The 24507-nt window shown below is 31.4% G+C and overlaps 1 protein-coding gene across 4 annotated transcripts in view; it reads right to left on the minus strand.

Moving 5' to 3' along the window:
• The window catches only part of RICTOR (RPTOR independent companion of MTOR complex 2), a 125677-nt gene that overhangs the window by 49666 nt on the left and 51504 nt on the right, over positions 1 to 24507 (minus strand). For 3 of the 4 annotated variants that reach the window (XM_012736481.2, XM_012736479.2, XM_012736480.2), the window contains 9 exons: positions 22466 to 22530; positions 21479 to 21610; positions 15680 to 15743; positions 13171 to 13297; positions 10598 to 10767; positions 7115 to 7182; positions 5595 to 5662; positions 2753 to 2835; positions 19 to 106 (listed from right to left, as the gene is read on the minus strand). In XM_012736481.2, coding sequence (XP_012591935.1) covers positions 19 to 106; positions 2753 to 2835; positions 5595 to 5662; positions 7115 to 7182; positions 10598 to 10767; positions 13171 to 13297; positions 15680 to 15743; positions 21479 to 21610; positions 22466 to 22530 — 865 coding nt within the window. Of the gene's footprint in view, positions 1 to 18; positions 107 to 2752; positions 2836 to 5594; positions 5663 to 7114; positions 7183 to 7982; positions 8160 to 10597; positions 10768 to 13170; positions 13298 to 15679; positions 15744 to 21478; positions 21611 to 22465; positions 22531 to 24507 lie in introns of those variants that run through there. The other variant, XM_012736482.3, reaches the window with a different exon arrangement.

Here is a 24507-nt window from a genome sequence, read left to right on the forward strand (position 1 = left end):
ACACACTTCAATACTTACCTACACTGAGCAGTGCTTCTATGAACTCCTCAGTCACAACAGGTAGAGGAAGACGAAAGATATCATAAAGCACTTCAAGTAGACCTCGCTAAAATAGCAAACAAATATAGTTCATTTATTTTTATGAAATTTTTATAAAGGTTTTGTAAATGTCCTAGTCGCAGAACAAATAAAATGATAAAAACAGAATTACAGTCATACGCTGCATAACTGAAATGTTTGCATTGTTTGCTGATGTTTTGTTCAATGATGAACCGCGTATGACAGTGGCCACATACATCATAGTGGAGGTGAAAAATTCTTGCATTGTAGCGCAAAATATTATGCACCTGTTTGTGGTGATACTAGCGTAAACAAACCTACTGCACTGTCAGTTGTGTAAAAGTAGAGCACATACAATTATGTGCAGTACATAACAGTTGATAATAATAAGTGCCTATGTTACTGGTTTATGTATTTACTATACTACTATATGCTTCATCATTATTTTAGAGTGTACTCCTTCTACTTACTTTTAAAGAAAAAAAGTTAACTGTAAAACAGCCTCAGGTAGGTCTTTCAGGAAGTATGTCAGAAGAAGGCATTGTTATCATAGGAAATGACAGCTCCATGCATGTTACTGCCCCTGAAGATCATCCAGTGGGACCAGATGGGGAAGTGGAAGACAGTGATATTGAGGAGCCTGACCCTGTGTAGCCCTAGGCTAATGTTGTTTGTGTCTTGGTTTTTAACAAAAAAGTTTAAAAAGTAACAAGAGAAACATTTTAAAAATAGAAAAAAGCTTATAGAATAACTACATGAAATGGTTTTTTGTACAGCTGTAGAATGTTTGTATTTTAAGCTGTTACCACAAAAGAAGCAAGAAGTTTTTAAAAATTAAGTTTACAAAGTAAAAAAGTTACAGTAAGCTAAGGTTAATTTATTATTGAAGAAAAAATTTTTAAATAAATTTGGTATAGCTTATGTATTCAAGTTTATAAAACCTACGGCAGTGTATAGTAATGTCTGAGGCCTTCACATTCACTCACCAGTCACTCACTGACTCAGCCAGAGCAACTTCCAGTCCTTTTAAGCTCCATTCATGGTTAAGTGCCCTATATATGTGTACCATTTTTAAATATTTTATACCATATTTTTACTGTACTTTTTCTATATTTAGATATATAAATATCACTGTGTTCTCAATGCCTACAGTATTCAGTACAGTAACATGCTATACAGGTGTGTAGCCTAGAAGCAATAGGCTATATACCACATAGCCTAGGTGTATAGTAGGCTATACCATCTAGGTTTATGTAAGCACACTCTAGGATATTCACAACACAATGAAATCACCTAAAAGTACATTTCTCAGAACATATCTCTGTCATTAACTGATGTATAACTGTACTATATTTTGGAAAACTGCCATTAATATATCAGGCCTATATTAGAGAAGGGATAACCACTGAATGCTTACTACATACATTGTTTAATTTTTTCAATACATCTTTCATTATCCCCATTGTGCACATGAAGAAACAGACTTAAAAATTAAAACTAATTTTCCCAAGGTTAGGGAGCTAAACATTATAAAAGCAGGAGTCAAACCCAAGTCAGCCAGACTACAAAGATCATGTTCTTTCCTCACCTGCAGAGTAAGAAGTGAATTACTATAAACCTTCATGCCCTGCTTATAGACCTTTCCATTTATAATCATATCCTTTCATCCCATGATCTAAACACTTTTTATTTCACATTTTAAGCAAGGCACACCTGGCTAATATTTTCTAACAATAGTTTTCAACTCCAAGTTTGGTTCATATAAAGAAGAAAGGGCAAAACAAAAACATTTAAGGAGAAACTTAAACTTAACTCTTACTTGAAGGGTTAATTCTTTTTTTCCTCTAAATTCAATCTGTTTTAGCTGTATAATACAAATTCTTACACACCATTAATTTAGGAATACATCTAATAAATGAACATATAAATTAACATCTTCTTTTTAATCAAAACCGCCATTTTCAAAATAAAAACTCAACATAAAAATAAATTAGAAAGCACAGATACATAAATTTATTTCTATAGTGCTTGAACTTTCTAGAGTGAGAATGTCCTTTCTGTATTGTTTGTACTATTTTAATGAATAATGCATAACTGAGTTCTTATTTTCAACTCAACTTTTATGGCCTTCGTTCCTAACACTAGCAGTATTTTTAATGATTCATACACTTGGGATTTAACTAAGTAGTAAATATTTATTCATGTATTTTAAAAATACTCTGTGATACAGATTAACAGCTAATGAGGAAAATGTTATCACCTGAAATAATTTTTATTTTTAAAATTAATACTGGCCAGGTGTGGTGGCTCATGCCTGTAATCCTAGCATTCTGGGAGGCCGAGGCTGGCGGATAGCTCGAGGTCAGGACTTCGAAACCAGCCTGAGCAAGAGCGAGACCCCGTCTCTACTATAAATAGAAAGAAATTAATTGGCCAACTAATACATATAGAAAAATTAAGTGGGCATGGTGGTGCATGCCTGTAGTCCCAGCTACTGGGGAAGCTGAGGCAGCAGGATTGCTTGAGCCCAGGAGTTTGAGGTTGCTGTGAGCTAGGCTGATGCCATGGCACTCACTCTAAGCCTGGGAAACAAAGTGAGACTCTGTCTCAAAAATAAATAAAATAAAATGAAATAAAATAAAATTCTTACTGTTAAAGGTCCAGGAATGAGACAATTCAAACTTTCACCTACCCTTATTTCCATATTTGGTATACAAAGTACTCCAATTAGAGACTGGATCCCCGAGTTTCCAGGTTTACATAAATTAATAATACCTATAGAGGATAAAAAAAACAATAACTGACTTGAATTTCAAAATAATTTCTATAGCAATGTACCATAATATAAAATTAGTGATATTTTTCTAAGCTAAATTATACTATTATCTTATACTATTTGGTTATTGTAAGTGATATTATATAAGTGAAGTATATTTCAAGCATTCTCTGTAGTTCCCTACTATTAGAAATTAATAGTAATTTCATCATTTAAATTCCTTCTTTAATTTTTATTTCACATCCAAAAACTTCATGAATCTGACTGCCTGACACTGTCCTGGTGGCTGATAAACACTTGCTTTCTCTGGGAGTAAGAACATGGGAGAGAATAAGAAAATGGTCTTTCTCCTTTCTTTAGTGCTCCTCAATCTAAAGTGAAAAACTTTGCTTGGCAGTTATCTTTTAAAGGTTTGAACCTAAAATTTACTGAATGCACAGAAGAGTATAAACAGACTTCAAATAAATTATAGAAATCAAAATTTTTAAGTTACAGAATAAAGTCAAACAATTTTAAACATTAAAATCATGTCACAAAAGAAGATATGTGAATAGTCAAAAACACAAAGTATTCAACTTCATGAATCACCAGGGAAATGCAAACTAAATTAATAATGAGACGAATATGTACGTACTAGAATGGCTAAAATTAAAGACTTACAACACCAAAAGCTGAGAAAGATGCACAAAAACTGGAACCCACATACACTGATGATGGGAGTATAAAATAGTACAAGTATTTTGGGGAAAAGTTTGGCAGTATCTTACAAAACTAAACATACATTCATTCATCCTGGGACTGAGCAATTCCATGTAGGTATTTATCCAAGAGAAATGAAAGCACATGTCCACAAAAATGCTTGTACAAGATTGCTCATAGTAGTATGAGTAGTAGTATGAGTAGCTCACGGTAGTATAAACTAGAAACAGGTTAGATGTTCACTAACAGGAAGAAGACTAAAAATACTGTGATGTAGTCATCCAATGAAATATTACTCAGCAATAAAATGGAACACATTACTGATACAGACAACAAAAATGAATCTCAAAATTATTAAACTAAGTGAAAAAAGCCTTACACAAAAGTGTATATACAGTATGATTCCACTAATATGAAGTTTCAGAACAGGTAAAACCAATCCATGATAAAAATAATCAGAATGGCAGTTGCTTCTTAAGGATGTGGAGTCAGACATTTGGAAGGGATATAAGAAAACTTTCTGAGGTGATGGTAATGTTCTATATTTTGAAAAAGTTTGAATTACACAGGTGCATGCATTTGTCAAAATGTATCAAATGGTAGACTAAAGATTTGTACATTTCATTTTATGTAAATTTTACCTCAAACCTCTCCCCAAGAAACAAAACCAAAAACAAACAAACCAGGACTGTAAATAAATATAGAATTCTAGTTAATAATGTGCATGCTGAAGTGTTTAGGAGTGATGAGTACTAATGTCTGCAACTTCTTTTCAGATATATTAGAATAACATAGATCAACTGATGAACACACAAAGGGATGGACAGATACTTAATAAAGCAAATAGTAAAATCTAGGTGACAGGAGTATATAGGTATTCACGGAATAATCTTTAAAAAATTTTCTGTATTTTCAAATTTTTTTTTTTTTTTTTTTTTTTTTTTTTGAGACAGAGTCTCACTTTGTTGCCTAGGCTAGAGTGAGTGCCGTGGCGTCAGCCTAGCTCACAGCAACCTCAGACTCCTGGGCTCAAGCGATCCTTCTGTCTCAGCCTCCCAAGTAGCTGGGACTACAGGCATGCGCCACCATGCCCGGCTAATTTTTTCTATATATATTAGTTGGCCAATTAGTTTCTTTCTATTTATAGTAGAGACGGGGTCTCGCTCTTGCTCAGGCTGGTTTCGAACTCCTGACCTCGAGCAATCCGTCCGCCTCGGCCTCCCAGAGAGCTAGGATTACAGGCGTGAGCCACCGCGCCCGGCCCAAATTTTTTATAATAAAATGTTAGGGGAAATATTTTTTAAAAAGTCATATAGGACTCTGAAGTTCTCTGTTACTTCTAGTAAGCACGCATACACAAACACACACACACACACATATATGAATAATCTATATGTCCTCTTTGGATTTAGGATCAAAATTCAAATTAAAATGTAAGAAGTAGACTTATCTGCTTAAATTATCAAATGGTATTTCTCAAACTTTGATGTCTGTTAGTAGTTTGAGAGATTATAGATTAAGATACAGGCTCTACAGATCATACTCTGAACTAATATGGAAAATAGGTTATTGCAACTCATAAAGAAATTGTGTTTTAAAAGGTCATTTGATAATCAGTTATTTGGAATTTGAAATACCTAACAGAAATAAGGTATAAATACACAAAAGTTTATTTAACTTATAAATAGTACTCCAGAATCTAAATATGAATACTATCTAAGAAATTATTTCTGTGAGAAAAATGCTTTCAAGGTTCTAACTTGTAACGCTGACATTTCTCTTCCTACTTCAATAGGAGTAGGAAAACTTCCTTCTAAGTTTCTACTGATGGATCAGTATATGGTTTCAGAAGAAATTGAAGCACAAGGAAAAAAATGTTTAAGAGCAGTAAGGAAAGAGACTGGCAGGACACTGACAGGGAGAGTAGTCTGGATGTAGGAAGAATGAGGGAACAGTAGCTGAAACAGCTGGAACAGCATTGCTGGCAGTTAAAGTAGGACAGAACTAATTTTTTTGATAAGACAAAATGGATGTAATAAAGAAACATAGAGTAACCTACCTGCCCATGACCGGAATGTTGCTATGATTCCCATTTTACTGGCTAGAAACCGTGCTTCCCTGTCTTCTCTGTGGAGGGATGGGGAGACATCAAAGAAATAACATTGAGACATCAATAATAAAAATGAAATTAGTTTTTCCTGCTACTATGTCATAGTAAGAGCTATCATTAGTTAACGTTTAAATATTTACACACGAAATTAAAATAAGATGTTAAAGATTAGATCTACACCAAAGCAAATTACCCAACTATAAACTGACCCCCAATTTAAAATTCACAAAATGGTTTAAAATAAATTATAAATTCTGCTTTTCCATTCAGTTCTATGTTCCCTGCTATTTCTGAAACTATTTTTAAATGAGTTTTAATTAAGCATAAGAGAGAATACTATTCTGTTTAATAAGCATCTGTGACACATGCTGCCCCTTAGCAAAGGAAAAAACCATACAAACCTCTTAATTTTATCATATGCATTCTCTTTACTTCAAAATCCTAGTCCCAATCTTATTTGAGCATTTCCAACAAGCAAGTTCAATAAACTAGTACTGTTTTAAACCACTATTTGTAGTAATTTGTTTGCAAATTACTACATTTGCATATGAGAATAAAACATTCTCATACTTTCCATCAATAAAGAGAATGTCCATATCTCATCAGAAGCAAAGAAAGGGGCTTAAAAATTCTAATCCATGACTAAAGTTAGCAGAAATAAGCCTGAGACATCTTGAATAGAAGACATCTACTCTGATTTTTTAACTCGTGTCATATGTTAAGGTGTGATAATGAGTCCACAGTGATGGATGTGATCGAAGATATGAAACTGCTATTTTTAATTCAGGAGAAAAATGAAAATAAAAACATTCCCTTGTTCAACAATGCTTCAAAGCTTAGTGAGGAAATTTAAAACATATCATAATAAGAAGTATATCTACAATCCAACAACCCTACTAGAAAAATATCACATATTTAATGGAATTGCATCATTTGCAAAATCTTCATAGACAGTACATTTGATCCCTAAATCATTTTAATTATAGTCATCTCTGAATACCTAGTGAACATGTGCTTTGCTCTCCAAAAAGACTCTGAAAATTATACTGCCTTATTTCTGGAAAATAAGAAATTTATTTCTTTACTCTACCCCCATTTATTTCCCTATTAACCTCACTCTCAAAATTCTACATATTACATTATTCTGCTGACTCAATTTGTTAAGACTATTCATTCTATTCCCTAGTGTTATTTCATTCTTATAGTCTCTTAATTACGCTAAAAATACATACAACAGAAAAATAAAGATTTAGGTTTCTATTGCAGTCTCTCTTATTTGTTGACTTAACAAATTAGTCTTTAAATTTCTCAATGCTTTCAACTCTTTAACCACAGTAAATTATGAAAGAAAAACAATATAATTCCATAAAATAGGAAATTTACTTAAATTCACATTTTTCTGGCAACTACATGCAATCTGGCAAACCTAAAAGCTTTAATATTAACACACATACACCAATGGTACTTACTTGAGCTGTCCTTCAGCTGTATCTGGACTATGTCTGTAGTGAAAATCAGTATAGGGTGCTAAAATTCGCTAATTAAAAAAAAAAGAAAAAAAAAGAATCTTTATTATAAAATACATTCTTTTCTAATAAAGCTAAAAACAATTCCATTCTCTCTACTTTAATTGGATTTACTGCTTAAGAGACTTATTTCTTCAAACTCATCAAGGAATATGTTGGGTGATTTTTTTTTTTAAATATACAAATTGTATTTTTGAACTCATAAATTTAGTTATAACATATATCTAACAGGGACAAATCATGAATGAGAAGTTTGATGAATTTTTCTCAAACTAAGCATACTTATGTAAGTAGCACTAGATAAAGATTACCAGCATCCTCAGAGCCCTCCTAAAATCCCTTTGTAGTCATAGCCACTACCTATCCCAAGATAACTATCCTAGCTTCTGATACCACAAATTAATTTTTGAAAATTTAAATTGCCTTATGAATTACATTCTACTTTTGTTGCTAGTATAAAGAAAATCCAAGTTGTTTTTACATATTATCCTTATATCTAGAAACCTTGCTAAATTCACTCATTCCTTTAGAACTACTATATCTCATTAACCCTCCTACTTTGCCTATTATTATAGATATGAATTTTAATTCTAAATAGTTAAAACATATGAGATTAATAATTGCTTTGACCAGGCAGTATTCTCTTATATTTTGTTATATATATATATATATATATGTACCTTTTCTTGTGTTCTACATTCCTTCTTACATTTGTTTGTTTCTCTTAGATCATTTTCCTTTTAACTGAGGATTCCCTTTACTTTTCTTTATGTCTCTTTTTTTAAACAACAAAAAATATTTATTATCTCACACAGCTTTGATGAGTCAAGAATCTAGGAGAGGCTTGGCTAGATGGTTATGGCTCAGGGTCATAACCAGGGACTGCAGTCAAAATGTTGGCCAAGGCTGTAGTCATCTGAAGGCTTGACTGGAGCTGGAGGATCTGCTTCAAGATGTTTTATTCACAAGATGCTGATTGTTGGCAAGAGGGCTCAGTTCCTCCCAATGTGTGCCTCACCTCGGGCTGCTTTGGAGTCCTCATGACAAAAAAGTAAGCAACCCAAGAAAGAGCAATGTTTCTTTTAAATTCCTCAGAAATTTAAAAATTCTTTAATTTTAAAAAATCTTTTACTTTTGTTGTTTGTTTGCCTATTTATCTATCTTAGAGACAGGATCTCGCTCTGTCACCCAACTCCTGGGCTCCTGTGATCCTTCTGACTCAACCTCCCAAGGAGCTAGGACAACAGATATGCGCCAACATGCGCAGCTAAGCCTCCCAAAGTACTGGGATTATAGGCATGAGCCACCTTGCTTGGCCTACTTTTGTTTTTGAAAGATATTAATATTTTCTCTAGGTTAGGATGGCAGTTAGTTTCTTTCAGCACTTTAAAAAATGCTATTCTTCAGTCTTTGGTTTCCATGATTCCAGGGAAATCATCTGTCAGACTTTGAAAGTAATGTCTTTTCTTCAGCTACTTTTAATATTTTTAATTGTCTTGGCTTTCAACAATTTCACCATGATGTGCCTACATGTTTTTTTCTTTGTATTATCTTATTTGGAGTGTTTTGAGCTTTGTAAGCATGAAGCTTCATCAATTTTATAAACATCAATTTTATAAACAATGTTTTGGCCACTGTCTCTTTGGATCTTTGCTTCTGCCAATTTTCTCTCGCCTTTCCAAAGTCTACAGTTATGTTTTATCCCTTGGCTCTGTTCTATTTATTTCCTTTCTTTTTTCTCTCTGTGCTTTACTTTGTGTAAATTAAAATTATTTTTATTTTACTCTGGATATTTTCATTGACTTTTCTTCAAGTTTACTAACAATATCTTCTGTTCAAACTGAATTTTTAATTTCATTGAGTTCTGAATTTTATATATTTTACAATACTAGAATTTCCATGTGATTCTTCTCATATATCCAATTATATGGTGAAATTCTCCATTATTTCATCTACTTTCTTCTTCCTGAGTAAACTAATCATGGTTGTTTTAAAGTCTTTTTTCTCTATCTGGATTACCTTTAAAGCATGTTTCTATGGGATGTCTTTTTCTTTTGAATTTTTAATTATATGGTCATGTCTTTTTGCATGACTAGAAATTTTTTACCGAATGCCAGGCATTGTGTATTTCATAAAAGGCTCCAAGTGATGTTATTTTCTATCAGAGATGGTTCATTCTTTCCTCTGCTAGATAGATAGATGGATCAAGGGGACTAATCACTTTTTCCTAATGATCACCGGAGTTAAATGAGAATACAATGCAAATTTAATAAGACTAAAGTCTTATTAAATATTTAATAATATTAATTAATATTAAATATTTAAGACTTATTTTGGACTGGTTTTCCTGTGTCTGAAGTTTTTTTCACTTATATAAAGGCTTTGCTAAGAATGAAAAAGAGCCTATATATTATCTTCTTTTATCATAATTACCTCTCCAATTTTAAAATTATAGTTTTTCTACTTGATAAAGAAAAAATTAAAACTAAATACATAAAATATCAATGCCAATTTATTCCCATAGGATTCCTATGAATAATGCATCAGAAATCACTTTTTAAGAAGCATATTGTACTTATATTTGTTAGTGATATAGGCTAATGTCAATTTTATAATCTATTATTTTAAATAATAGATTAAATTTTTAAAATGAATCTATTTTAAAAATAGTCCTAATAAAAATAGAACATTTAAGAAAAGTTTCATAAAATGATTTAGAAAGACAAATTAGGGGAAAGTAAATCTTTTATACCTTGCATAATTTCATACTCAAATACAGATAAATCCTTGATTTAAATTTACTACTCCATGGACCACAATGTAGTACATTCATACAAACAAACTATAAGAATATAGTGAGTGACAATTCTGTTCCAACCTCTACTACATACCTTCTTACAAAAAAGAGCATATAATAGCCTTAGTACTTTAACTGTAATACACACTGTCTGAATTAGTAAAAAATTTAAAACGTAGAGTATTAAAAAACAATGCATATGCTTTCAAGTAGATATAATTAGTTGCTAACAAAGTACTTCCAAGTTCAGAGAATCTTAGTATGGCTTAATGAATAAACAGTGTATAACTGGAAGGAGCTATTCATACATAATTAATGTGCTAAAGTCCTTGAAAACAAATGGTCTTCTAAATAGGTAAATGTTTTATATAATCTCACTTCTACTCTAATTTGCTTTAAAAACTTCTCATACTTAATATAAAAATAAACTTTACTTTGCATGTTGATTGATATTTTCATTTTAGTCCAAACTGAATGAGCTATAATATATTGGTGGGAATAAGTCAATATTGGTTAATTTAAGTTTGATAATTGATGTTGTGCTGCATCTATAAACTTCAAAATTTCAGAGTCAGAGTATGCATTTAAAATCATATTTTAAAACTATAAAAGAATATTAAAGTTCCTACCTCTAACTCTACATCAGCTCGCACATACTGCCGGGTCTTTGGATGATTAAGGAGGTGCAAAATTGTAGTAATGAGGGCCTCATTTATTCGACTTAATTGGCAATCGATCACATTTTTCAAGATGGTATTTAGTCCACCTCTAAGGGCCACCACCTCTGGATTCTGAAGTGCTAAAATAAAAGAGAAAAACTTGACATAGTCATTGAATATACTTCCCCCAAACCTAATTTTTAAAATGTCTTTGGATTGTCTTTTTACACATCCTTTGTCAGTATTTTACTAAAGTAGTTTTTCTTTCCTATCAACAACAGAGAGCTCTTTATAAAGTGGGAGCATTTGCCCTTTATCTCTTTCAAATCCTTTATTTCATCTGTAATTTAACTTCAGATTTTATTTAAAATGATGTATTTCATTTCCCTATCTTTATTTTTAGGAAACACACACACACAGACTTTTTAGTAACTTTAAGCTCAGGAATTCCTCTCTTACTATCAAGATCAGGCATCTGTTTATATGTGTGCACATGGGTGTGCATGTTTTAAATGTGTTCATGGTTTACATGTTCAGCTGAATTTTGTTAGGATGATAAATACATTTTTCCCCAAATGTTTAATCAATTAATCCAACATGCTTCCCAAACTGATTTTTTTATTTTACAATATACTAACGTTTTCTGTATATCAGGGGCAGCAACTCTTGATTCTTTTCCATTTTTCTAGGCTAATGTAAAAAAAAAAAAAATGATAGAAAATCTTTCCTTTCTCCTCCATTTATTCTTTTTCAAAAATGTTTTTATGGTTGGTTCTTTATCGTTTATCCTTCTAGGTGAATTTTAGAATTAAGTTCTTCTCTTACATTTTCTAAAATGAGGTGTAATTACATATAGTAAAATGCACGATCTTAATTGTACAGTTCCATAAATTTTGAACATGTCCCTAAATCAGATTATGTTACCTAAGAATTACCTGTTCTTTATCTTTTAAAAACAAAACTACCTGGATGAGTCTTTTTGGAGGCAATTATTTCATTGATGTTTTCAAATACTTCCACAGTTTTTGATCTATCATGTTTTCTACTTTGTGAGTAACTGGAAATTAAAATTTACCCTGAAAACCCATTCACTTCAGTAAGTTTCCAACTATATTAATATATTTAAAAATCTTATATAACTTAATATACTCCTATTATTTCTCTTGCTCATTTTAAAAATTTTTTGACCTTTGCAAACATTTGACCTTTTCCAAACATTTGTGTATACTAGTTCACACTCTCATTTTTTGCTTAACTATAAAAGCATTTTATGATGAGAAGTTAACCCTGGTTTTAGCTTTCCAGGCATCCTATATATACATAAGCACAAAGTCAATTTTTTATTATTTTTCTAAACTTCCTTAATCACATTTCTTTGTCTCTATATTAATAAGTATTATGTACAATACTTTTAAATCCATTAAATTCTTCAATGGGTTTAACAATATTAAGCACAATGGTAGGGTTTGGTTCTTCTATTTCTTTAGCTTACACTTTTGTTGTTATTTACTATCTCAAGAAGGAATGTGACTCACACCATTCTTACTTTAGGTGATGAAAAAAATATCTTTTTTGTCATTTAAAATTTATTTAATAATAAGTGAGGCTCAACTTATAAAATGTTATTAGCCATGCCTTTGAGAATTACAGTTGTCCCTCCATATCCATGGGGAGCAGTTCCAGGATTCCCATGGGCACCCAAATCCTCAGATGCTCAAGTCCCCTAAATAAAATGGCATTGTATTTGCATATATAACCTATGCTCATCCTCCTGTATACTTTAAATCATCTCTCAATTATTTACAATACCTAATACAATGTAAATAGTTGTCCTATTGTATTTTCAAATTTATATTATTTTTATTGTTGTTATTTTTTTTCCTCCAAATATTTTCTATCTGTGGTTGGTTGAATCCACAGATGTGGAACCCATGAATATGAAGAGCCACAGTGTTTGTTTTTCCCATTGATTTGCATATAAATAAGTTACTTATTTGTTGCATTTCTTTTTTAATTTGTTTGTTCTAACACTGCTTGCTTTCTTAACTTCTCACAGTAAAGTCTCTAACTACTGAAGTCCCTGTGTAGTTTCTTTTGATAATTTAAAATTCTTTTTCCTCCAATGATCAGATAAATATTCAACCATGGTTTTCCCCCTAATTTTTTTACCCATTTAATTATTAGATTCTTTTGCATTTATAATTCATTTTTATGTATAGTGGATTTATTGTTTTTAAACCACATCAAGATACAGTGTGATTAATGTCAGAGAGCCAGACTTTATAAGATTTTCTTATAATTACTGGAATTTAGACAATTCCTATACTAAATTTCACAATATATAAAACTTTAAAATTTACAGAATTTTAATATCACTTTGAAATTATCTATTAAATAACAAGTCCTCTATTTCCCTTTCAGAAATGTACTAGTTTTTCAAATTTTTGTATTAATAACTAAAGAATTCATGTATTAAAAAAATTAACAATGTTATATATTCTTTCTAAAATATTACATTTTTATTACTTGAAGAAAATTCTGACCTAGTTCACAGATAATGGCAATGCATGCTCGGACCATTCTATCTCTTTCTTGAAGTCCATCATTTCCAACTGCAATTAATGAGTTGGTCACAGAACTAGGAAATAAGGAAGCATTCACAGTAATCATCTGTAACAGGGAAGAATCAGAAAAAGAAGTGAATTACTTTGTAATACATTTCTTAAAACATATTTTGTTCAGACTCAAGTATTTAATATTATAGAATATATTTATAAAATCCAGGCACCAATTTTAATTTTCTGCTTCATACGGATATTACAAAGGATTTATTAATATATCTATTAATACAACAAAATTAATAATCATTACTATGGAAAATGTGTTGAATTGTTTTCTAATAGTCCAGACTATAAATAATTTGACAAACATTTAATGTTTGAGATTCTAAGTTAATCTAAAATGGGAACTATATCTTAAACAGCTTTTCAATTCCTAGACAAATTATATTAGTGGTGACAATACTTCTCGACTGTTGTATTCCTGCTTCTCTCCCTATATACAGTCATCACCAAGTCCTACCAATTTACCTCATGAACATCTTTACCCCTAACTCCAGCCTCCCCATGCTTTACCTTTCACTATAACCATTTCAGCTAAACCAAGCAAAAGCACTGCTCCACAATTCATCCTCTGAGCCTATATCCTACCACAAGCACAAGCTATTTTCCTACTCCTGGATTCACAAATTGATATCTGACTTAAATTACTCTGCATTTCAGAAGATAACAGAATAAAATAACAATTTTATTATGGTGCTATTAAATTGTTTTTAAGGGCCTGTTTACTTTTACTAAGCTATTTTAAATTAAATTTTAAGCTTATACAAAAATATTTAACAAAATTAAAGTAAAATATTTACTAAATCCAAAGAAGCTGAATTTGTTTGAATCCATTTGAAGTTGTCTTTTCTTTTGAAAGCAGTTTCTAGGGTAGCAATTCTCAATTTGTGGGCCAGGAAATCCTGGGGGTCCCTAAGATATTTTCCAAGATTCTGCAAAATTAAAACTATTCCCATACCAATACAAAGACATTATTTGTCCTTTTTACTCTTATTCTCTCACAAGTGTATACAGAACTTTTCCAAAGGCTCCACTGCATTTGATAATACAACAGACTGAATCCAGAAGCAAATGTGATAATCCGGCCCCTCTATCAAGATTAAAATTTAAAAGATTTGCAAAAATCTAAAACAACAGCACTCTTCTCACTAGTTTTTTTTGAAAATAGTTGCTTTCATAAAAATATTTGTGTTTATATATAATAGGTTTGCTATTTTTGACATATTTATATGTTAACTCCTAATGTGATAAATATTGACATATATAACCTAAATAACCAAAAAGTTATTTCTTTGGTTCTAGGTTCTTCCGAAACAAATTTTGTTTTCTTATCTTGAATTCTCATAGTCACAGCAGTAGGAGGAATTGTATGAACAAACAAAACCCATAAATCTAATTTTCAAATTTAAATTTGAAAAGCCAAATCAAAGTCCTGGTATAATAGTTTACTTAATAACAAACATTTACTAATCTAGCTGCAGTATCAATCTTATTAGAATTTCAAACTTAAGACTGAACTCATCAATCTACTTGTTCTTTTCTATGCCTACCTGTAGGTATTATTACTAACCACAAGGCAGACAATTGAAAAAGGAAATAGACAAACCCTAGTTAATATACGAACTGAACAGTCTACTATTTTGGAGCATGTACTGAATTCAAAGGTAGGAAAGGAGAAAAAGCTAAAAAAATTTCAACTATTAAAGAATTTTAGACATTTTTTACATTAGCAAACATATACTGAATGATTCTCATGAATGTTTAGGATGAAGTATGATACTTGTCTTACTAAAAGGCCACTGAGAGTCCCAAGTTGACTCTCAGTTCACTCTTTTCCTCAGCCATTAGGGCATCACATTAAACAACAACAAAGCATTCCTTGAAGGCTTCTCATGAGAAGCATTATGGATTGTTCTTAACACCCTCTCTTGCAAGTTTAAATTGTGACCTTTTATCCTGTACAATGGCCTGGATTGTTTATTGCAACTGCCCAGGAATTATGTCCAAATTCATCTTTAAAACAAGGAGCTTGTTAACTATTTGTGACATCCATTTTAATAGCGTTAAATGCAAGTATGCAATTAAGAGAAAATCAGGATGCGGGGCAAATAATCCTCTTTTTCCAACAACTTATCAAATCAGTAATTACAGTTACATGTCTACTGAAGAAAGAAATATTCTTCACACTTTTATAAGAGATACTTTCCTAGCTATACCAAATCACATAAAATAATTACACAAAATATTTATGTTTACTTCAAAATTTAATGGATCTATTTAATTCATACATAACTTTAACAAAATAAAAATGTTTAATAAAAGTTTAGTCTTTAAATTGTAATAAAAGATTTTACAAGACACTCTAATCTAAAAATGTAAATGTTTAACACAAAAATCATAAATTTGCCTTTTACTTTCAGATAGAGCATACCTTTCTGACTAATCGAAGTGCTTGTGTCCTCTCTACCTCGTTGCTCTGCTGTATGTCAATGCACCTAAATAATACACAAAAATTAATCAATGATAAAATTTTATTAAACAACTTTCTGTATCATAAAAACCACTATATGTCAGACCCATCTTTGCAATGTCAATAAGGTATATTAAAATTTTAATACATGATTTCTCAGTAGTAGCACATTTTTTAAGTTAACCTATATATCTCAGTGATAAATGTTTGTTAAAAAAATTACTTAAGTAATTTATAGGACTACATTTATTTCTAAAGAAAGACTCACAAACATAGAGCAAAGTATCAAAAATCTAAAAAAATTCAACTATCTCTGATAAAAGTCACAAACATTTTATAAAAATTGTAAAGGGAAAATATTTCAAGCCTGTTTTAGTTTAACAGTGATTTCAACCAGGGCCCACATTTTACATATCATGACTACATTAAAGGTCTTATGCACTATCCACAAAACTTTGATTTTCCAAAATATAATCTGAATTCACTTCAAAAATTGATGTTTGATCAAATATCACTGAACTGAGATTTCTTTGTAAGATTTATTAAATTATCCCATTTTCAAAGTGTTTGATTTATGTGAAAGCACAATTAATTTTTATTTATTTAAGTTTAGGCAGTTCAATATTCTAATCAATGCTTTACATATAGTTTGCTGCTCAAAAAACCATTTCTTCTATCTGAATACAATTAATCTAAGGCAATTCTATTAAAAAGTAAATGGACACAGAATTCCAATTCTGGCCATGACAGAGATGTTTGGATGAGACCAACCTTCTTGCCAAAAATAACTACAAAGGTTGAAAAAAATACTTCACAGTATAAAACAACTGTTAAAAGGCAATGGAGAACAATCCCTGAAAAGAGAAGCACAGCACCAAATTCAACCAGGCTTTTTACCCTAGGAGCACTCGTCAATCTCCTGCCTTAAAAGCATAGAGTCCTAGCAGAAAGCAAAACTCTGGCTGGACTAGGAAAACACAGGTTTCACTTCAGGGCAGCCAAGGCAGCTAGGACTTGAGAGGCAAACATCCCAGAAAGAAGAAAACACAGAAAGATGAGCTAAAATCTGCATGCAATGTTCTCCAAGATGTTTGCCAACTTCAATGTTGTACAAAGGCAGAATTATACTCTAAGAAACAAAGTAAAAGGCTATTGTGAGAAGCAAATGAACAAAGCAGAGATTTCAGCAGGTACATAATACTCTAAAAAAGAGGGTAGGGTTCAAGACTGGCAGCCAAGGTGAAGAGATTCTGCTAAATATCTATTCTTTAACTTGAAATCTGAAATAGCCACACTTCCTGGGAGCAAAGGCAAAGCTAAAACCAATCTTTAACACAATTAGTGTAATAAACCAACATTTCAAAGCAAAACAACTCTCTTAAAAGGAAAATGTGCTCCTGAGCCAATAATTTTGAATAAAATCTTCATGTTCAATCAGATAATGTAAGACCTAGTTTAAAACAAACAAAAAGCCAAGAACCAAAAACCAAGAAAAGAAATAGGCAATAGAAATAGAACACAGGTGATTCACATACTGGAGTTGTCAGAGGGGACTTCAAAATAACTATGGTTAATATGCTCAAGAAAATAGAAGGAAAGAAAGAAAGCAGAGACCTGAAATCTTTATATAAGAATATAATAAATAATGTAATAATTCAATTTAAGAATTCAGAAACTGATTTTCTAGCAGAATGGAAGATTAAAATGACAAACAAGTAAGTAGAAAGTAAGCACACTGAAGTATGAAGAATAACAACAGCTGAAAAATACAGTAAAGACACCAGAAACATATGGGACAATGAAAAGAGGCAACATGTATATACATATGTACAGATGGAGTATTAGATGATAGGACAGCATATAAGAGAAAACAAAAATCTTTAAAGCAGCCAGAGGATAAAAGAGATATCACAAAGAAACAATGAGAGACTCCTTAATTCAACAGTAAAAGGAAGAAAAAAAAAGTCAGAAGATGATAACTTATTCTTAAAGCATTGAAAAATAATAATTGGTGGTAAAAACAGCCTTCAACTACGATGATAAAATAGAGCCATTCACAGACAAAAGGTAAGAGAATTTATCTCTGGTAGACCTAAGAAATGGTTAAAGAAATTCATCAAACAGAAAGTTATTCAGGATGAAAGCAAGTAAATGTAGGAAGGAAGAATGCTAGATTAGGTATATTACATAGGTAAGTATAAATAGTTCCAATTTAAAACAATAAGAGACTATCTATGAGTCTAAAAATATGCAGAGCATAACAACAGCACAAAAAGGAGGGGAGACATATTAAACTATAACAGGTTTCTTGGATTATGCTGGTAGTAACAAAAGTGGTAGACCTTACTATATCAAGGATACATGTTGTAATCTCTAAGGCAATTACTAAAAGAAAAAAGACTTTATAACAAAGACTCTAAAGGAAGAGGAAAGAAGAGGAAAAAGAAGAGGAAAAAAATTCTTGATTATTCCAAAAGGAACAAAAAAGGAGAAAGAACAAAAAGCAAATGTGACAAATACAAACAGCAAGATGGATGACCAACAAACTCAAATAGAACAGTAAGATGATATTCATAAATATATAATTACATTATAGTCCATAAATTATACATATAACAAACCACTAGACATAAATAGTCTAAATACTCCAATTAGAAAATAAAGATGATCTGGCCGGGCTCGGTGGCTCAAGCCTGTAATCCTAGCACTCTGGGAGGCCGAGGCGGGCGGATTGCTCGAGGTTAGGACTTTGAAACCAGCCTGAGCAAGAGTGAGACCCCGTCTCTACTATAAATAGCAAGAAATTAATTGGCCAACTAATATATATAGAAAAAATTAGCCGGGCATGGTGGCGCATGCCTGTAGTCCCAGCTACTCGGGAGGCCGAGGCAGTAGGATCACTTGAAGCCAGGAGTTTGAGGTTGCTGTGAGCTAGGCTGATGCCACGGCACTCACTCTAGCCTGGGCAACAAAGAGAGACTCTGTCTCAAAAAAAAAAAAAAAAAAAAGAAAAGAAAGATGATCAAATTAGAAATAAAGAAAAGGATGGAAAAAGATATATCATGCAAACCCCAGGCAAAAAAAAGATAGTGATGCTGTGTTGTTAGATAAAAACATGAACATTCATAAAAGAAGTATTACTAGGAATAGAGACATTTTATAATTAAAAATGGATTAGCCCAATACGAAGGTTTATTCTAAATATGAATGTAACAACAAAGCTTCAAAATCTGACACAAGAAAAAGAAAAGTCTGAAGAGTACTATATCTGTGGGAAAAAATTGAGTCCATAATTTTAAAACTTCCTAAAATAAAACTCAGCCAGAGATGGATTCACTGGTGAATTTTACTAATCATATAGGGAAAAGACAATACACATCTTATATAAACTCTTCCAAAGAATATAAAAACAGGGTAATACTTCCCTAGTTGTTTTATAAGATGAACATACTCACAGTATCAAAACCAGAGAAAGACCTTAGAAGAATGGAAAAATAAAAGCCAGTGTCTCTCATGAACATAGATGCAAAAATATACAAAATATTAGCAGACTAAATTCAGTTATACATAAAAAGGACAAGATATCATGAATAAGTGGTGTTTATTTCAAGAATGCAAACAAGGAATATAAAGAAAATCTACTAAAAGCTGACACAAAGTATAAATAGTAAAATACTGAACACTTTATGCCTGAGTTCAGAAGCAAAACTTAAGTTGCCCATTATCATCATTTCTATTCAGTACAATATTCTAACCTGTGCAGTAAGGCAAGAAAAAGAAAGATATAAGGATTGAAAAGGAAGAAATAAAATGGTCATCATTTGAATGCTTATACAATAGAAAAACCCCAAATAATCTATAACTGGAACTAAGAAGTGAATTTAGCAAGGTTGCTAGATAACAGCTCAATATCTCCCCCCCAATTCTTCTTCTGTATATTAGTAGCAGAAAACAGAAAAGAAAAACATTTTAAATTATATTAATAAAAGTGCCTTAGAATAAATTTAACAAATATGTTGAAGACTTCTGCTAAGAAAACTACAAAATGCTGACAGAAATCAAAGTTCCCAATAAATAAATGTTTAGAAGATTCAATACTAAGATGTCAATTCACCCCAAATTAATCCAGAGCTTCAATGCAATCCCTATTAAAATCCCAGCTAGATACATGGAAATGGACTGATTCTAAAATTTTTATGGAAACGCAGAACTCAGAATAGTCAAGACAGTCTTAAAGAAGAAAGGTTAGATTCACATTAACAGTATCAAGATATATTATAAAACTGCAGTAATTAAGACAATGAGAAACAGGTGCAAGAGCAGACGGATAAACAGACCTAAAGAGAAGAGAGAACATAAAAATAGATCCATACATAATTACCTGATTTACAACAAAGGTGACACGAATCTAGGCATGAAATCAAAATCTTTTCAATAAATGGTGCTAATACTTATTGGATATTCATAAATAAAAATGAATCATAACTTGACACCTACCTCATACGTTACGCAACAATCAAATTTGATCAAATCATATCAGATGATTCAAATCTAGTCAGATGGTCAAAGACTTAAACATATATAAGGGAATAAAAAAATAAAACCTTTAGAAGAAAACACATCTTGAAATAGACTGAAAGCATTTTGGATTTCATTAACTAAGAATTTCTGTTAATCAAAGACCCATTAAAAGAGTATAGAGGCGATGCAAACCTGGGGAAGATATTCTCAATACATGTATCTCAAAGGACTCATATCCAGAAGACATCAAAAATTCTTACACAACAAGACAGACAATCCAATTTACAAATGAGCAAAAGATAGAGAAGGTATCTAAACTGTCAGCAAGCACATGAAAAGTGCTTAACACCCTCATGCATAAGGGAAACACAACTTAAAACCAAAATGAGATCCTATAATGAAAACCACAACAGAAAGGGTATAATTTAAAACTGACTAAAGCAACTATTGATGAGGATGTGGAAAGACTGAAACTCTCATACATTGTTAGTAGGAGTGTAAATCAGTGTAATCACTTGGAAAACGGTACAGCAATATCTACTAAAGCTGAATATACATATATACTTTATGATCCACCAAGTCCAGCTCTACATTGATCTAAGAGAAATGAGTTCATAGGTCCACCAACAGACTTGTATAAGAACATTCGGGGCCAGCGCAGTGGCTTGCACCTATACCCCTAGCTTCTTGGGAAGTTGAGGTGGGAGGATCACTGGAGCCCAAAAGTTTGAGGATATAGTAAACTATGATTGCACACTAAATTCCAGAGTGAGACTGTGTCTCTTTAAAAGAAAACAAACAAAGAAAAACAAAAAAAAGATGTTCAGGGAAGCTTTATTCCAAATAGTCAAACTCGGAAAACAATCTAGAAAATTATCAAGAGACCAGAATAAGTTGCAATCTATTCATAAAATGAAATAATACACAGCAATAAACAACAACAACAAAAATACATCGACATGGATGAATCTCAAAAATAATGACAAAAAAATAATAACTATTGTATACTTCTAATACATGATGCTTAAGAATAAGAAAAATCAGTCTACAATGAGTAAAGTCAAAATAATGTTTACAACCTTTACTAGGATGTTGAAAATGTTCTAAAATTTTGTTATTTGCAGGTTATATATGCAAAATTCATCAAGCTTTACACTAAAAATCTGTATGTTTTATGATAGGTATGCTAAAACTCAATACACAATTTTTAAAACATATAAACAACTCTAGAAAAATTACCTAGCTATTAAATAGTCCACTTTCAATTTTAGCACCTTCTGGAGAATACTGGAGTCTTGGATGAGATATCGAAGCGCTCGTAGCCCTGCTGCTCGCACTTCTTTTGCTTCATTTAATAAAGCTAACCGCAAACTGTATGAAAATAAAAAAAGTTTTGCTGCATGGGTTTCAAACACACAAAATTATAGTACCAAATTATTTCTCAGTTAAAATATACAAAATTTCTAGTTATGCATGGTTAATTCTATCTAACTGCATTTCATGTATATAAAAATCCATTCACTCCAAGCCATGAAATTTCAGTTAATGTTGTTGTAATTTGTGCCTCTTTAGTATATTCTTACCTATCAAGATGTTTTGGTCCAGTTTCTGTAATGTATTTTATATAAACAATGGGAAATTAAATATGCCTTGTTCAAGCTATATCTTATATGCCTCTACAATCTACTCTCCTTTATCTGCCTACCTGCTCATTGGTTTAAACCTGAATCATTGGTTTAAACCAATAATAAAAATACTTTATAACAATAGCAGGCACAGACCATTTATATCTATTTGAATTCCTAAGTGTACCAAAAAAATGTTTATAAAACTGTATAACATTATGCCTCTATTAGTGTGCTTGGGCAAATCAAGTTTGCCATAAGCACACTTTCTCTTAAGTGAGACCTATAGTTACAAGTTCCTCTTATTTCTGGAATATAAGAAATTTAGTCTGCAAACTTCAGATCTAAGAAGTTTAAATAAAATATTCCAAGTATTTCTAAACATATGTCTTGATTCTTCATATTTACTAATTAGAAATTATCACTAAGAATCACAAGATAATAATACTATTGAAGATCTTGAATTTTTCTAATGTTCAAGCAACAGTTTCTACTAAATCAAATATGAAGTGCTATATTATCTTATTTTTTACCTAAAGTTACTAAAATTAAAACTGCTAAAATCTGGAAGGGATTGGGGAGGGGACTGAACTACACTTACCAAATTATGATATCTTCATAGTTAAAACCCAATTTTTCTTCATCGTGGCCAATATCACAAAGAAGCTGTAAGAAAAACAAAACAAATGTGTATATAGTTGTTGTGTATTTTTATATATTTAGAAACATTTTTAAGCTGGAAAATATTTTTATTATAATATTTTGAAAAATATGATTCTGCTATTCAAATAGGCAGCTTTATTTCTATCATGTTACTATTTTTTATTTATTTATCCTACCAGTTTTAAGTTTCATTATCCCTCCTTTTCTGTTTTTTTTAATTAATCATTTTCTCTTGTTTTTCCCCCAATAATTTAAAAATTATTCTTTTAGTGGTTACCATAGAGATTACAACATGCATTGTTGACTTGTTACAACCTAACAGCAAGTATTATTTTACCATGATCTTAATAATGCTAGACTTTAACACTTTAATCTCACTTACTCCCCCTCACATTCCACTGTTATGTTTTTTCTACCTATCTTTAAAACCCCATAAGACATTACTGTTGTTTTCTTTAACAGTATTTAATCAATGTTAATTTATGTTTACCCTTTTCATTATTCCTTTCTTCACTCTGATGGTTTCACAATGGAATATTCTTCATTCTAGCTGAAGAACTGTTTGCTGTTATTGTTGCTATTGGTGTTTTGTTGGTATTTTGATTTAATTTTAGCCCAGGTTGCTGGTAATTATTTTCTTAATTTTTATTTCTCTGGAAATGATTTCTTTTTTTACTTTCAGGCTTAAAGGATATTTTGCTAGATATATAGAATTTTAGGTTAGTAGCTATTTTCTTCCATCAGTTTCAAGATGGCTTCCATTATCTTTGTTGAGAAGTCTGCCATTAGTCTTATTGACTCTTTTGAAATACCCCTTTTCTCAGGCTCTTTTTTAAGACACTCTTTTTTATCTTTGGTTTTCAGCAGTCTTAATGCAATGTGTCCAGGTGTGGTTTCTTTATATTTATCCTTCTTAAGGTAAACAAAACTTCCCAAATTTCTAGGTTGGTAGATTTTCTTACTTTTCAAAAATTCTGTACATTATCTCTTCAAAATTACTTCTATTTAATGGTAATTCAATTAAATTTGTCAGATCTTTTCATGTCATAAATCTATAAATCCTCTTTTCTGTTTTTTTCCTTTTTTTACTCAATGCTTCAGTTGAATATTTTCTATTGACCTGTCTTCTGATGTGTCTAATCTTTTATTATACCTATCAAACAAATTAATTTTAGATACTGTATTTTCCCTTCTTGAACCTCCAATCTTTTTAGTCATTCTAATATTCTAATGAAAATCTTCACACCACATCCATTTTCTCCATAGTTTCCTATATTTTCTTAACATATTAATCATAGTTATTGAAAGTACTCGACAGCTAAATAAACCTGAATGATGCAGATCATCGCTGGGTCTGTTATTAGTTGTTTTCCCTTTTGTTCCAGTCATGTAATCCTGTCCTTTGGTGGTTCCATAATCTTTGATTACGTAAAAACTTGCAGAGATGCTTGATAATGAATGTTCTGTGTCTCCACAGATGGTTCAGCCTTCTGTTAGGCCACTAAACAGATTAGGTGGCTGCCCTGGTAAGACTCAGTCTACCTGTGGTTTTTACTTGCCACCTAAGGTTTCAACTGAAAGCTTATTAAGGGACCTAGTCCAAAGGGGGTGACATATTTAATTTTTGTCTTACAAAAATGCTATAGGCTCCACTCCTGATTTTCAAAGATTTCCTGCTTAGAGTTTTAAGTTTCTCATTTCAGGTAGCCTCAGGATTCAACAAATGTACTGAGGGAAGAATCTCCTTATATTTGATGTATCCTAGGTCTTCACCAAAGGCTCTGTGCTGTTTTTTTCCTGTATTTTAGCAACAGTACTGCTAGACCTAATGCTTGAATCCTCAGTTTCCTTCACAAACTTTACATAAATAAGTGTCCCCTGGGTAAAAGTTCTTGGAGAATTAAACTCACCTCTACAAGAATCTCCCTTCTTTAAAAGTTTGGTCCCTGTATTTTTGCATGAGCAGTTCCCTGCTATGTT

The sequence above is a fragment of the Microcebus murinus genome, chromosome 11, assembly GCF_040939455.1.
Source record: "Microcebus murinus isolate Inina chromosome 11, M.murinus_Inina_mat1.0, whole genome shotgun sequence".
Lineage (NCBI taxonomy): Eukaryota > Metazoa > Chordata > Mammalia > Primates > Cheirogaleidae > Microcebus > Microcebus murinus.